A 17,038-nucleotide genomic window follows, 5' to 3' on the forward strand; every position below is an offset into this window, starting at 1 on the left:
ATTATGATTTTAGGCAGCCTCTCTGCTAATGGGTGGGGTTGTGTTCCTGTTTTGCTAGTTGTTTGGCATAGGTTGTCCAGCACTGTGGCTTGCTGGTCGTTGAGTGAAGCTGGGTGCTGGTGTTAAGATGGAGGTCTCTGGGAGATTTTCGCCGTTTGATATTATGTGGAGCTGGGAGGTCTCTTGTGGACCAGTGTCCTGAAGTTGGCTCTCCTACCTCAGAGGCAGAGCCCTGACTCCTGGCTGGAGCACCAAGAGCCTTTCATCCACACGGCTCAGAATAAAAGGGAGAAAAAGTAGAGGGAATTAGTAGAAGCATGAGGAAAGAAAGAAGGAAAGGAGGAAAGGAGGGAAGGAAGGAAGGAAGGAAGGAAGAAAGAAAGAAAGAAGCAAAGAAGGAAAGAAGGCAAGAAGGAAAGAAAGGTGGGAGGGAGGGAAGGAGGAAGGAAGGAAGGAGGGAAAGAAGGAAAAAAGACAGAAAGAAAGAAGATACAGTAAAAATAAAATAAAGTATAATAAAGTTATTGAATTAAAAAATTCTTATTTAGGAAAAAAAAAAGGGACGGATAGAACCTTAGGACAAATGTTGGAAGCAAATCTATACAAACAAAATCTTACACAGAAGCATACACATACACCCTCACTAAAAGAGGTAAAGGGGGAAAAATCATAAATCTTGCTGTCAGAGACCACCTCCTCAATTTGGGATGATTCCTCGTCTAAAGGAGGGAAGGAAGGAAAGAAAGAAAGAAAGAAAGAAAGAAAGAAAGAAAGAAAGAAAGAAAGAAAGAAAGAAAGAAAGAAAGAAAGAAAGAAAAGTATAATAACGTTATTAAAATTAAAATTGATTATTAAGAAAAAAATTAAAAAAAAAACCATGGACGGATAGAATCCTAGGACAAACGGTGGAAGCAAGACTATACAGACAAGATCTCACACAGAAGCATACACATTCACAAAAAGAGGAATAGGGAAAAAAATCATAGATCTTGCTCCTAAAGTCCACTTCCTTAATTTGGGATGATTGGTTGTCTATTCAGGTATTCCACAGATGCAGGGTATATCAAGTTGATTGTGGAGCTTTAATCCGCTGCTTCTGAGGCTGCTGGGAGAGATTTCCCTTTCTCTTCTTTGTTCTCACAGCTCACAGGGGCTCAGCTTTGGATTTGGCCCTGCCTCTGCGCGTAGGTCGCTGGAGGGCGTCTGTTTTTTGCTCAGACAGGACGGGGTTAAAGGAGCCGCTGATTCGGGGGCTCTGGCGCACTCAGGCCGGCGGGTAGGGAGGGGCACGGAGTGCGGGGCGGGCCTGCGGTGGCAGAGTCCGGCGTGACTCTGCACCAGCCTGAGGCCCAATGTGCGTTTTCCCGGGGAAGTTGTCCCTGGATCCTGGGAACCTGGCAGTGGCGGGCTGCACAGGCTCCGCGGAATAGGGGTGTGGAGAGTGACCTGTGCTCGGACACAGGCCCCTTGGTGGCGGCAGCAGCAGCCTTAGCGTCTCCCGCCCGTCTCTGGGGTCCGTGCTTTTAGCCGCGGCTCGCGCCCGTCTCTGGGGTCCGCGCTTTTAGCCGCGGCTCGCACCCGTCTCTGGGGTCCGCGCTTTTAGCCGCGGCTCGCGCCCGTCTCTGGGGTTCGCTCTTTTAGCCGCGGCTCGTGCCCGTCTCTGGAGTTCCTTTAAGCAGTGCTCTTAAACCCCTCTCCTCACGCACCAGGAAACAAAGAGGGAAGAAAAAGTCTCTTGCCTCTTCGGCAGGTGCAGACTTTTCCCCGGACTCCCTCCCGGCTAGCCGTGGTGCACTAACCCCTTCAGGCTATGTTCAAGCCGCCAACCCCAGTCCTCTCCCTGCGCTCCGTCGGAAATCGAAACCCGAACCTCAGAGCCTCAGCTCGCAGCCCCGCCCGCCCCGGCGGATGAGCAGACAAGCCTCTTGGGCGGGTGAGTGCCGGTCGGCACCGATCCTCTGTGCGGGAATCTCCCCGCTTTGCCCTCCGCACCCGTTGCTGTGCACTCCTCCGTGGCTTCGAAGCTCCCCCCTCCGCCTCCCGCAGTCTCCGCCCGCGAAGGGGCTTCCTAGTGTGTGGAAACTTTTCCTCCTTCACAGCTCCCTCCCACTGGTGCAGGTGCCGTCCCTATTCTTTTGTCTCTGTTTTTTCTTTTTTTTTTTCTTTTGCCCTACCCAGGTATGTGGGGAGTTTCTTGCCTTTTGGGAGGTCTGAGGTCTTCTGCCAGCCTTCAGTAGGTGTTCTATAGGAGTTGTTCCTCGTGTAGATGTATTTCTGGTGTATCTGTAGGGAGGAAGGTGATCTCCGCGTCTTACTCTTCCGCCATCTTCAAGCCCTCCCTCTGAATTGTCTTTTGAAATTCTGTTTTAAAAGTATGTCAAGTACTTCCGTATGTGTACCTTTTCATTTGATTGCATCGTTCTATAAACTCTGATAAATTTTCAACTGTGTATTGACCATTTCTGCCACTCATTCTACAAATTCCCTTAACCTTCTACTCTTGGTTATCTCTGAGACAAAGTACTACCTGGTATATTAGCAGCTTGCCTTCTGAGTTCTGATAACTGTATCACACTGTAATCTCACAGCTCCCGGTTATGCAGCCATTCATTTCTTATTCCATTTCTATCTCCCCCATAGGCTAGGGAGGGGAAATTTCTACCTAGGGAGTTTAACATCATTTAACATCAATGTTATGTGTCCAACAATCTCCTACATGAATGAGAACATATGTCAACCACAGTGAGCACTTAAAAGTTATCAATAACTACTCATACACAGAAAGCTCTTTTTGTTCTGTGTGGGTTTAACTTTCTGAAAGCATTTCAACTCCTGATTTAAAGACAGGAGGAGAGAAGGAAAATAAAAGGTGCTGTTAGAAAAGAAATATATCTTTATCTATCCTAAAATGTTCAGACTTGGTTGAGACGATAGTTTAGGATTACTGTGATCCAGAATGTACCTCTCTCCTTGGAGTACTTATCTATGTGCAAAGTTATCCTCTTCTTACCAATAACACATACAGTAATGGCCTCTTCTGTTTTATTTATAGCTACACAATGCCTGTTGGCAGCCCTAGGGTTGCTTGTATGATTGAAATGGCTGCAGATGGAAAACCTCCAATACGGAAAGAAGACACCAAGATACCTCATGTGTCCCAGGTAGATACGCAAATATCCAGTTTCAAACATTACCAAGTGTGCCCTCAATATTTCAAAGTGTTTAAGTTACTAAGCATTAGTCATATTTCTTTAGAGAACAGATTCCTTGTAAAAAGCTCTCAACAAAACACCAGAATATTCATCTCTGATACTTTAGGTATAATTAAATATATTTAATACTGCCTGTCACTATAAAAGTTTTATTAAATTTTAACAACTCTCACACTTTGCATATAATATGCTTTATTTTAATAAAACAGCTCAGGAATGGGGAAAGATTAGCAAGATACAAAACAGTGCTTAAAAACTTACACTTTTATAGTCTATGCTAGTGCTTGCGTTATGCTGTTTAAAGTCCCTTTTCAGGGTTTTAGATTTACAGGAAACTTTTCTTAGAAACACTGAATGAAGCTAAATTGAAAGAAGAGAGGATGTCTGTTCCTCCAGAGTCAAGGCAATTTGCTGAATTCTCTTCATTTTTATGATGTTGTTGGCTACATGCTTCTTAGTATGACTTTACAGCAATACATTTAAGATAAAGAATTTCTGATCCATTTGATCATCATGGAGAGTTAATTTGTATAATTAGAGCTCCAAAGTGCTAATTTGGGTACACAATAAAGTTCGCAATGTGTAGTGCCCTAATGAATTGGAAATTTCCTTTTATTTCTATTTTTTCTGGGTAGTCTCCTGTTGAGTGTATACAGACATCCAAAAGAAGCACATAGGAATATCTAACATTTGCATAAGTATATTACATTTTCCAAATTATGGCCATATATATCATCTCATCTATCTCCACAAGAACCCTCCAAAGAATGATTATCCTCTTTATAAGGCTAAGGAAACTGAATGTCAATGTCTAAAATTTCATGGTGAAAAAGCAAGAGACTTGATCCCTGATTTCCTGATTCCCAACTTTTTTTGTTCCCTTATAATACACTTTACGCCTCCTCATTTGCTGATGCAGAGATTCAAAACTGTCGAGTTGCTCATCAGGATAGGTATAAAATTGGTTTCTGTGTTTTAAAAAGTATGCTAGAGCCCAAGATGACCAAATATGTAGATTCATGACATGGAATATTCAAATGGTGGAAAATATACGAAACACTCATAGTTTTGTGAAAAATCCAATATAAAGCAGCCAAGTGTGATTTTTATCTTTATTAATTCCTTATAGTCAACTACTTTTTATATTGAGAACTCCATATTTTCTTATGAATAGCATATAATATAACATAAATATTAATGAATTATATCTTAATTCATAGAATTAAATTCTAAGCATTTTTATACTTTAACTCATTTAATCCATACCAAAAGAAAAAAACCTGTGAGGTAAATACTATCCTCTTCAAATAAAGAGGAGTAAAGTTAAGGCAAAGAGAGGTTAAGTTTCTTGCCCAAGGACACACAGCTATTCTGGGATTCATATGCAGACATTCACACTAAAGAACCCGTGCTTTTAACCAACACTATGCTTCCTCACAACCTTTGAAATGGTGTTTTCCCTTAATCATTCTATTGCAACTGTTAACTCTTTTATGTAATTCTCACTTATTGTGTGCTATTATTTTTTGTGGTGATAAAGAACCACATACTATAAGATTTATCCTCAAAAAGTTTTTAAGTATACTGTAAAATATTGTTATCTGTAGGCACATCGTTGCATCTTGCATGACTGAAACTTTATACCCATTGAACAGCAACTCCCCATTTCCCTCTCCAACCAGCCCATGGCAACCATCATTCTACTTTCTGCTTCTAAGACTGTGACTACCCTAGAGACCTCATATAAGTGTAATCACCCAGTACTTGTCCTTCTGAGCCTGGCTTATTTCACTCAGCATAATGTCCTCAAGGTTCTTCCATGTTGTAGCATATGATAAGATTTCCTTCCTTGATAAGGCTGAATAATATTACACTGCATGTATATACTGTGCTTTCTTTATCCATTCATCCACCGATGGACATTTGGATTGCTTACACCTCTCGGCTATTGCGAATAATGTACAATGAACATGAAAGTGCAAATATTTCTTCAAGATCTGTTTTCAATTTTTTTGGATAAACCCAGAAATGGAATTGGTAGATCATATAGTTCTATTCTTAATTTTTTGCAGAACCCTCATACTGTTATCCATGGCAGCTGCACCATTTTACATTCTCTCCAACAGTGTACAAAGGTTCCAATTTCTTCACAGCCTTGTCAACACTTGTTACTTTTGGTTGTTTTTTTTATAATGACCACCCTAACAAATGTGAGGTGGTATCTCATTATGATTTTGATTTGCATTTCTCTGATGAGTAGTGATATTGAGCATCTTTTCATATACCTTTTACATATGCCATTTCTATGTCTTCTTTGGAGAAATGTCTCTTCAAGTCCTTCTTTTCCTAGTTTGTTGAGTCTTTTTATCATGAAACAAGGTTGAATTTTGTCAAATGGTTTTTCTTCATCTACCGAGATGATCATGTGAGTTTTATCCTTTGTTCTGTTAATGTGGTATAACACATTTATTGATTTTTGTATGTTGAATCACCCTTTCAACACAGGGATGAATTTCACTTGTTCATGGTATATGATTCTTTTACTGTGCTCTCGAATTTGGTTTGTTAGTATTTTATTTAAGATTTGCATCTATATTCATCAGGTGTATGAGCTTGTAATTTTTTTTCATAGTGTCTTTTTCTATCTTTGGTATCAGGATAATGCTGGCCTTATAGAAAGAGTTTGGAAGTGTTCATTCCTCTTCAATTTTTTGAAAAGTCTGGAAAAGACCAGTATTAATTTTTCTTTAAATATTTTGCAGAATTTTTCAGTGAAGACATCTGGTATTGGGCTTTCTTTGTTGGGAGGTTTTTGATTACTGATACATTCTCCGTATTGATCTGCTCAGCTTTTCTATTTGTGATTCAGTCTTGGTATGTTGTATGTTTTTAGGAATTTATCCATTTCTCCTGGCTTATCCAACTTGTTGGTGTATAATTGTTCATAGTCATCTCTATAATCTGTATTATTTCTGTGACATCAGTTGTAATGTTGTCTCTTTCATTTCTGATTTTATTTGAGTCTTCTCCCTTTTTCTTTAATTAGTGTAGCTAAAGGTTTCTCAATTTTGTTGATCTTTTCAGAAAAACAACTCTTAGTTTTGTTAATTTTTTTCTATTGTTTTTCTATTCTCTTATTTATTTCTGCTCTAATCGTTATATAATTTCATTCCTTTTGCTAATTTCGGACATAGTTTGTTCTTCTTTGTCTAGTTCTATGAAGCGTAAAGTTGGGTTGATTTGAGATCTTTCTTTTTAGTGAAAGTGTTTACTGCTATAAACTTCCCTCAGTACTGCTTTTGCTACATCTCATAAGTTTTGGTATGTTGTGTTTTCATATGTCTCAGGTATTTTCCAAATTCTCTTTTGATTTCTTCTTTGACCCATTGGTTGTTTAAGAGCACATTGTTTAATTTACACATATTTGTGAATTTTCCATTTTTTCCTTCTGCTATTGATGTCTACTTTTATTCCAGTGTGGGTGGAAAAAATATGATTTTCAATCTTCTTAAATTTGTTAAGATTTGTTTTGTGACCTAACATGTAATCTGTCCTGGTTAACATTGCAGTGTGCTTAAGGAGAATGTGTATTCTGCTGCTGTCAGATGGAATGTTCTATATGTCTGTTAGGTCTATTTGTTCTATAGTGTTGTTCAAGTCCTCCGTTTTCTTATTATTTTCTATATGAATGTTCTATCCCTTATTGAAAGTGGGATATTAAAATCTCATTCTATTATTGTACTGTCCATTTCTCCCTTAGTGCTGTCAATGTTTGTTCCATATATTTGAGTGTCTTGGTGTCAGGTGCATATATATTTAAAATTATTGTATCTTCCTGGTCATTTGATTCTACTATCATTATATAATGTCATTCTTTGTCCCTTGTTGACTGAAGTCTATTTGTTCTGATATGTGTAGCCACTGCTGCAATGTTTTGGTTACCATTTCCATGAAATATCTTTTTTCATCCTTTTGCTTTCAGGCTATGTGTGTCCTCAAATCAAAAGTGAGTCTCTTATAATAGAATATAGTTGGATCTTGTGGGTTTTTTTTAATCTTTTTTTATTCATTCAGCCACTTTATGTTTTTTGATAGGGAGTTTACTCCATTTATATTTAAAGTAATTACTGATAAATACTTGCTATTTCCATTTCAATCATTGTTTTCTACCTAGATTTCCCCCCCCCCCCTCTTTTGCTCTATTGCTCTCTTCCTTTGTGTCTTATTGATTTTTTTTAGTAACATACTTTGATTCCTTTCTTATTTTCTTTTTTGTGTCTTCTCTAGACATTTTCTTGTGGTTATCATAAGTTACCACAGAACATCTTATAGTTATAACAATCTATTTTAAGCTGTTAGCAACATAACTTCAATTGCATACAAAAACTCTAACCTTTTACTTCTGCCTGCTCCACACTTTATGTAACTGATGTCATATAGATATAAATATAGATATAGATACAGATAATATGTGCATAATTAACACATTTTTATATAGTGTTTTTAGACTTCTGTCTTTTAACTTCAGTACCAGAATTACAAGTGATTTATGCACCATTATGACAGCATTACATTACTATATTTGTCTATATAGCCACCTTTACCAGTGAGCTTTATATTTTCATATGCTTTCATGTTGTTGTCTAGTGTCCTTTCATTTCAACTTGAAGGACTCCCTTCAGCAGTTCTTATAAGGTAAGTCTAGTACTGATAAGCTTGCTCGGCTTTTGTTTATTTGAGAAAGTCTTTATCTCTTCTTCATTTTTAAAGGACAGTTTTGCCAGATACAGTATTCATTTTTGGTAGCATTTTATTTTGAGCACTTTGAACATATTATCCCACTCCCTTCTGGGCTGCAAGGTTTTTGATAAGAAATACACTGAGAGTCTTATGGGGCTCCCTTATATGGGGTAGCTCACTTTTTTTCTTTCTTCTTTCAAAATTCTGTATTTCTTTTGACTTTTGACAAATTGATTATAATGTGTCTTGGTATGGACTTCTTTGAGTTCTTTCTTGGAAGTCCTTTGGACTTCTTGATTCTGAATGTCTATTTTCTTCCCCAGATTGGAAAGTTTTCAGCCATTATATCTTTAAATAAGCATTCTGCATCTCTCTCTTTTTCTCTCTCTCTCTCTCCCCCCTCCCCTTTCTGGGACTCCCATAATGTATATATTAGTCCATTTGATGGTGTCCCATAAGTCTCTTAGGCTTCCTTCACTTTTTTTCAATCTTTTTTCCTTTTTACTCCTCTAACCAGATAATTTGAAATGACCTTTCTTTGAGTTTGCTTATTCTTTTTTCTGCTTGGTCAAGTTTCCTGTTGAACTCCTTTAGTGAATTTTCACTTCAGCTTTTATATATTCAGCTTCAAACTTTCTGCTTGATTCTTTATTATATTTTCTATCTCTTTACTGATATTCTCAATAAAGAATATAAGACATTTTAAATGTTAAAAAATAAACATTTTCTTCATGTTTCATTTTCCTGAGCTCATTAAGCATCTTTATGACAGTTATTTTGATTTTTTTTCCAGTAATTTATATACCTCTGTTTCTTTAGAGTTGGTTTTTGGAGACATTTTCTTTGATTGGACTATGTTTTTGTGTTTCTTCTTGTGCCTTGTAACTTTGTAATGGAATCAACACATTTGAAGAAACAGCCATTTCTCCCAGCCACATGGACTTGCTTTGTATAGGAAAGGTCCTTCACTAATCAGCCCAGTGAGAGATTCTGGGAACCTTTCAAACCTTTTCTGTGGATGTGTCTTCTCTGGGCCTGTCTTTTAAATTCTCTATTATAGGAATTTGCCAGTTTCTTTTTACAGTTGCTTATAATCTTTGCTCCCTCTGGGGTCTGTCTGCAGTACAACAGGTTCTCTGGAGTTGCTACAAGCCACCCAGTTCTCTTTCATTCTCAGCAGCCCCAAAGTTTCTATAGAGTATGTGAGTTGTGTCAGAACTCCGAATCAGGCAAAATAGGAACCAGTCCCTCAGGAATACCCCTGAAAAGCCAGAATGCTGGAAACACATTCCATGCCTCTCTACTCTTCCACCCTGCCCCAGCCCCAGGAAGAGGTCATGCTGCCTTAAGAGCAGCAGCACACTGTCCTGCTCTCTTTTGTTTTCAGTGACCCCCCCCCCACCACCAGGCATCTAGAGTGCAGTTTTCCATTGGTATTTACATGAGATTTGTTCCAGGACCCCCCACAGATACCAAAATCCATGGACTCAAGTCCCTTATATAAAATGGTGTCATACTTGTATATAACTTATGCACATCCTGTATACTTTAAATCATCTCTAGATTACTCATACTATCTAATGCAGTTTGAATGCTATGTAAGTAATCACTGGCATGTGACAAATTCAAGTTTTGTTCTTTGGAATTTTCTGGAATTTTTTTCTGAATATTTTTGATCTGCAGTTGGTTGATTCTACAAATTCAGAGCCCGTGGACACAGAGGACTGACTGTATGCCAGGTACTGTCAGTGCTTTAAGACAAAGGAGACAGGAAACCCATTTCTCAGACAACCCCCCTAAAAAGCTATTATTTTGGATGCACATTCCATTCACAGGGAGAAGTCAGGGGTTGCGGGGTTTGCCCATTCTTTCCCACTGAGCTGGGGGTGGGGGAGGGGATGCCTATAGTGAGTGAATGTGTGCTAGTCCAAACCTTCACCTTTGTTCTCAGGGACCCCCAACCTTGCACCCTTTCCTATCAGCACTTAGATTCAATCAAGATAAAAACTAGTCTCTTGGGCAGCACCCTGAAAAGCCTGCACATTGGATATATGTTTTAGTCTTCTATTTCCCTCCCCAGAGAGAGACTCAGAGCTGGAAGTTTTCTCCCAATTATGTCTCACTGAGTCTGTGGGAGAGCTATGGTGAGTGAGTGTCAAAGATTTTCCTGCCAACCTCAACACAGCTGGTTTCACAGTCACCTGGGGTACAAGTGTCTCTTAACTGAACTTATGTATTTCTTACAAAGAGACTTGGTCTGTGTAATGTTGTTGAATCAGTGTCTCCATGGAGGAAGGAGTTTCTGGAGCTTCCTTTTCTGCCATCTTGATGATCTGTATGATGTTATTTTCTGTTTAATTTCTTTATGTTTATTTCCCATGATTACATTTCATTCTCTTATAGACAAGAGTCATCCTACATCCTCCTTTTATATTTCCACTTCCTTATACCACTTGCTCACAGGTAGCAACTCAATCCATTGATTGCTTCACTAAAGTTCAGTTCTTTCTTCAACAAATTGAGAAGATATTATTTTGAGAACATTCCTTATCCTAGAAAGTCTTAATAATCAAAGATTTAACTGTGAAGTATGGGGCTAATGAGGTTTTCACTGATATTTATTAAATTAAAAAAAAACTCTTTATGTGAGCTACTTCATATTAATCTTATAAGAAATTAAACACTTCATATAAGCACTGCTCTATACCTTATGTCATGTATATTAAATAAAGAGAGCTATATTAGAATTCAAGCCATATTAATATTCCTTCTTGGTTGGTATCCAGTGAGACCTCACATATGTTGAATCTGGCAAATTTCAAGGTTCTAAGGAAGTGTAAAGTAGGAGAGGAGGCCTAAAAGACAAGTAGGAGACTGAAGAAGAGCAGGATTGAGTTTCATGAATCAGGTCATTTGTAACAGACTTGTATTAAACCTGCTATTTGCAAACCACTGCTGTACACAGTGAGAGAACCCCAGGACGACCATGTTGGACACCCTGCCCGAAAAAGGGATATAGATTAATATAGCAGAGACTATGCTCACAGGTTATCATACTATGGGGGAGGGGGGTAATCTTTGAACTGTAAAGGGATGGAGAATTTAGATAAATACTGATTTAGGTAAACACTGATTCTTCCTTTTAATCCCCTTTCATTTAATGTCTCCAAACAGTTTTTAAGAATTTAAGAAAAATCATATGTGAAAGTTACTTAAATAAAACTTTCTTCACAAACACTACCTAACATCATTTATCCATCTTTACTGATGTTTCTGATTTTGAATTTGTCTGCATACAATTCAGATAATATTAAAAACAAAAATTTGGTAACAACACAAGTAAAAGTCAGTTCATTCCAATTACAAGTCATCATATTCTTGGCTGAAGATAAGTACACTTCAATAGTTAATCTTAAGTAAAAAGTACATTTGCCATTACCTTCTCATTAACATAAAAGTTATTTGACTTCAGAAAGATTTGAGACTGTAAGACAAAACTATACATTGAATCAAGACATCACTACAGAAATGTATGTAGTATTCCAATATCCAAATTTAAATTAAAACAAAATGAAAAGGAGATAAAGCAGGTTCTCATCTGTGTCCACCACTCCCCAGCCTCCAGTTTTTAGAAATGTTTTGTCTTTTGCCTATTTTCTTATTTTACTCCTACATATTGTAAAAGAGAGACTATATTTTTCCTTTAAAGATACACTTTGAGGGGAAAAAGAAGGTTCATTTCTCTCCTGTCAGATGTGGAGCCTTTATCCCTCAGTCACTATCCATATTTTTCATTATCTTGATGATCCCTCCTTGATTGTCCATGTCTGTTCTCTGTGGTTTTATCTTGTAAGATGATATCTTGATGTCAGACTCTATTCTCCATAGTCGGATTCACAAGGAGTTATTAGAAAAGACTTATTTAAAGACCTGTCTCCTTAAGAATTATTATACACACAAAAGGCAGCTCTTGGATAATTGAGAGCCCAGGATGGAGGAAGTCAACCATTCTAATGGTTATCTATGTGCAGTCAATGGCAGCTGCTCTTTTAGACGTTTCAGGATTCCAACTAAGATTAGACTTCAGATCAGAAGAAATACAGAGCCATCTACTTCCATTGTTTGGGTGTTTTTAATGATCTAATAAATCATAGACAGCTCTGTAGACTCTGCCACAGATCTGCCTACAGCTGACAGAAGAGGAAGGTATTTTTCCATTCTCTATCAATTTTGTGCTAAAACAGCACACTTGTCAAAGCAGTGAAATGTTTGCTCTTCTAGGTGTGTAATCAATACACAAAAATGTCAGAGGTCTTCAGTGAGAGGAAGGCCATGGTCTTGGATTCGCTGAGTCTGTAAGTTCACGATGGATCCCAGATTGCATTAGCAGTGAGTCACTTGTCTTAGCTGATAAAAGAGCTCTGCTAATTGGTTGCTAGAGTAATTCACCTAAATATGAGAAAAGATGTGAAAACAAACAGATGTACTACTATCTGCATAAGAGCTTTATCAATACACCATGAAGACTCCACCCCACTGTACTCCAAGAGAGCTATCCTCTGGATGACTGTATATCTAAATCCTATATGAAGTACTTAGAGAAAAACTGAAGGACTACCCTTTGGAACTGAGCCCGAGTTACTAAAATAAGAACAAGAGCTCCAATAATAGTTTGATCTATTGTGGGTCATGGAAATGCTTTGGTGATCCTAGAATTGAACATGCTTCTGTTCTCTAAAAGCACACGTACATCAAACCAGCACATATTAGTGTAAATATTAAGTAATATTACTGGGCATCTCCCATTCTCTCCTCCCCTTAGTGGCCTAACTTAATTATTTGTTTCTAGTTTTTTAATTCTTACAATCACGCTTTTCCATATTAATGAATCTGTAGTATCAATTTAAATACTTTTCAGACATCAGCTTGGAATGTTTTAGCATGTTTTAGAGATAAGGATGTCAGAGATATAAATGCACAAATCCTGCTACATCTGTCAGTCATATGCCCAACAGACCTGAAGGTCAGGGTCTCATTTACCAGTCCATCCAGACTCTAATTGCAGCTCATAAAGTCTTATTGAGGGGAGTTGCATTTTACATACATTTAAATGATGAGAGTTCAATTTATATATGTTGCTGCAGGGAGGGAAAGGAGAGATCAAGTAGCAGTTACATTGTGCAAATGACTTTATCATCACTCTAGCCAATGAGTAAACTTTATTTTCAAATAAAGTCACATTCTGGATAAAGAAGATGCAGTACCTATATACAATGGAATACTACTCAGCCATTTAGAATTGCAACAACATGGTGGACGTAGAGATTATCATACTAAGTGAAATAAGACAGAAAGAGAAAGACAAATACCATATGATATCACTTATATGTGGAATCTAAATTATGACACAAATGGACTTATCTATGAAACAGAAACAGACTCACAGACATAGAGAACAGCCTTATGGTTAAGGGGGAGAAATGGATTGGGAGTTTGGGATTGGCAGATATAAACTATTACATATGGAATAGATACACAACAAGGTCCTACTGTATAGCACAGGGAACTGTATTCAATATCCTGTGATAAAGCACAATAGAAGAAAATATGAAAAAGACTGTTCTTTTGATAGACATTAAGTTGTTAATTAATTTTGCTATTATAGTTTCTTGAACTGTCAAAAAAAAGAATGTATATGTATATATGTATAACTGAATCACTTTGCTGTACAGCAGAAATTAACACAACATTGTAAATCAACTCTATTTCAATAAAATAAATTTTAAAAAAATAACAAAATCACCTTCTGAGGTTCTGGGGGTTAGGACTTTAACATATGATTTTAGGGGGAGAAAATTCAATCCCTAACAGTAGTTAATTAACAAGGCTTCATTTTCCTTATCCATTATTATTTGGTAATGTTCACATTAAAATGCAAACAAAATACCTTTCAATGCAAAATTAAAATGCAAAATACCTTGCATTCCAAAATACCTTTCAAAGTAATCAATCAGCAAGATTTGTTGAATACCCCTCTTTTTTTTTTTTTTACTAAATTTTATTAGATACTGTGAGAGGTACAAAAAAATTGCAAAATAAACGCCCTTTTCTAAAGTAACTTATCCTATCACCTACTAGTGATGACAAAATTAAGCAGAAATTACAGCCTGTTTTATGCAGAAAAACACATCAATACATGTAATTACAGAACAAAACATCTAGGTCTTTCCCATATAATCTGATAACACTTCATAAAAAGATATTTTGTTGTTATTTTTCCTAAAGGTATATTTTGAAAAATTGTTCCTTGGCCATATCCCTGCAACTGTTAAGATTCCTAAGAATGCAGGCCACGTTTATGGATTCAAGGGCTGCATTCAAGAGCTTCAAGTAAACAACAAAGAATTCTTCCTCATCGATGAAGCCCTGAGTGGGAAAAACATTGAGAACTGCCACATCCCTCGGTGTGAGCATCATCTGTGCCGCAATAATGGTACCTGTATCAGGTATGTACTAGCCTCCTGCCCTCAAGCCAAATTCTTAAAACAACAAAACCTGCAGTACTGTCATCTGGGTGATAGAAAAGAAAGGTCGGGAACTTCCAAGTTTTTGTGTACATCACCTAGACGATGATGTTTGCTCAAAGAAATTTATATATTGTGGTTCCAATGTCAGAAATTTCTGAACTCTGAAAACACTAGGTAACTAGACCTGATTTTGGCAATTTTAAATGGATCTAAGTGTAATTTTACCAAGGTGTTCTACTCTTTGAAAACATGAATGAGAGATTATTCATTGATAATGGTTTTGGTGCATTAATTTTATTGTTTGTTTTTGCTTCATCTTAAAAATAAATATACTTAGGTCTCTAAGATTAGAGATGGAGAAAGAATACCTATATCCATTTCTTCTTTGTATTGGCAATTTTTACTTCAAGGAGGAAATATCTTACATAGACTTTTTTCCACCTTGAAGTAAAAATTCATAATGCTTATAAGCTTAAGAAGATCTTAATTAAAATTACTTCCTGTTCCACTAACATGTCTTAAGTGAATTGACCCTGAGGGAGTCTCATTTGGGCAGTGTAGAAAATATTCTCCAATTTCTTCAATCCTCTGAGAAATCTTTATTTCAGGGCTACAAATAATGACAGAGTGGAGGCTGAAACATGTACAGATTATAATAATTCAAGTCAAGGAGAAATTGACCAAATCTCACAGGAACTATCTTAATTAATTCACGTCAGTGTTTCTAAGGGACAAGTTATCAAGTAGTTAATGACACTATAAGCATAAACATCTATGTGCATAGTGTGAGAAAGAGAAAAATTCTATCGAAAATGTAGGATAGGAAATGGTAGGCAGAGATGGGCTCTGAAAGTAATCACTCAAATAGAAAAAGAAAATAGACAGATGGAGAGAACAAAATGGCAAGGCAAGACAGAGGAATGGACAGATGTGATAAAGTCAGGGTGATATATTTACCAGACAATCACAAACTGACCATAATAAACTTGAAGAAAACACATAGTGAGAAAGGAAGGTATTAGCTCTTAGAGTGTCTAAAACATTTGCTTCTGATTAACTGTGTCTAAGTCTGTGCCTTAATTTACACATTTGTAAAATAACAACCTATATCACATAGGTAAAGTATAACAGATAAAGTTTTAAAGGATTTTAAAAGAATGAATTTTACTTGGCTCTGGTCACTTGTCTGAAGGAAACAAAATCAACCCTTTACTTAGTAAGTATTCTGTTTTATAAGGAACCCATTAATAGCGATTATTTTTTAAATTGTAATAATGCAAAAATTATCCAGCAGGACAAACTTCAGAACTCTCAGAAAAAAAATGCATTTTTGCCTAATTAAGTGAAATAGAAACAGGATAAAGGCTTCTCCTCTTGACTTTCTAACGACTGAAACACGTGACTTGCCTTTGATCAACAGAATAACCAATAAAATAGGGTGATGAGATGTCACTTCCATGATTATGTCACAGAGGATTGTGAGCAAGGAGACTCTGTCTCTTACCAGCTTTGGTAAAGTGTGAAGCAATTGGGGGAAGGTCCATGTGACAAGGCAGTGAGGGCAGCAGCAACCAGAATGGCCACTGACTGACAGCCAGCAGATCTGAAGTCCTTGATCCTATAACTGCAAGAAACTATATTTTACCACAAATCACATATGCTTGGGAGCAGGTCTTTCCCCAACTGAATGTTGAGATGAGACCCCAACCTGACCAACACCCTGTCTGAGCTTGTGAGACTTGATACAGAGGACCCAGTGAGGCCTCCCCAAACTCTTCATTCAGGGAAACAATGAGATAATAAATGTGTGTTGTTTTAAGCTGCTGATTATGTAGTAATTTTTTGTTATGCAGCATAGAAAATAAATACCCTCTAATTTTCTGAATAAATATCTAACATCACCAACTTGGAGAAGCAGGGAAGGGTTTGTTTTATTTTAGAACAGTAATTGTCTCAGATATTGTAAACCAGGTACATGTTAAATAAAATAAACCTCTCATTTTCATAAATTAAAAGAAACTCACATTACTTCCAATCTTGTTATTTAATATATACTTGAAAATAAAAGTCGGGATTGTCATCCTAGTAGGATAGTTATAAGCAGTCCTAGGTAGAATTATACTTTGTCTGTCATTTCCTGAGGGACAACAAATAACCAAGGATTTTGTGAAGCAAAGATGTGTAGTCAAGACTGTCCTGCACACAAGGAGTTTTCACTCTAGCGTAGAAGTTTACCAGCTCTTCAAACCTTAGGGTGAAACTTTCCACAGAAATGTATCTCTCTTCTGTCACATACATTATTCTGGCTTTCCATATCCTTTTCTCAATCTTTCAAACTCTCAAAGTTTACTCTAAAGAAATCCACTCAAATGTCAACAGACTTTGGCAAACACTATTTAAGGTCTTCCAGATCTGTACGTGCGTTCTTATGGCCAGTAAAATGGAGACATACCAGCTGTGTACCCAACAAATAAAACACTTCTCCCTATCCTATGAACAACAAGATTTCTATCTTGGTTGCCAATGCTGAACTTCCATAACCCACCCTTTGCATCACTG

The 17,038-nt window shown here is 37.1% G+C and overlaps 1 protein-coding gene across 1 annotated transcript in view; it reads left to right on the top strand.

The window, feature by feature from the left end:
- Positions 1–17,038, top strand: part of EYS (eyes shut homolog) — a 1,667,443-nt gene that overhangs the window by 1,394,935 nt on the left and 255,470 nt on the right. Inside the window, exons 32-33 of the mRNA XM_060030409.1 lie at positions 3,053–3,161; positions 14,238–14,458. Coding sequence (XP_059886392.1) covers positions 3,053–3,161; positions 14,238–14,458 — 330 coding nt within the window. The remainder of the gene's footprint in view (positions 1–3,052; positions 3,162–14,237; positions 14,459–17,038) is intronic.

The sequence above is a fragment of the Delphinus delphis genome, chromosome 14, assembly GCF_949987515.2.
Source record: "Delphinus delphis chromosome 14, mDelDel1.2, whole genome shotgun sequence".
NCBI classification, from domain to species: Eukaryota; Metazoa; Chordata; class Mammalia; order Artiodactyla; family Delphinidae; genus Delphinus; species Delphinus delphis.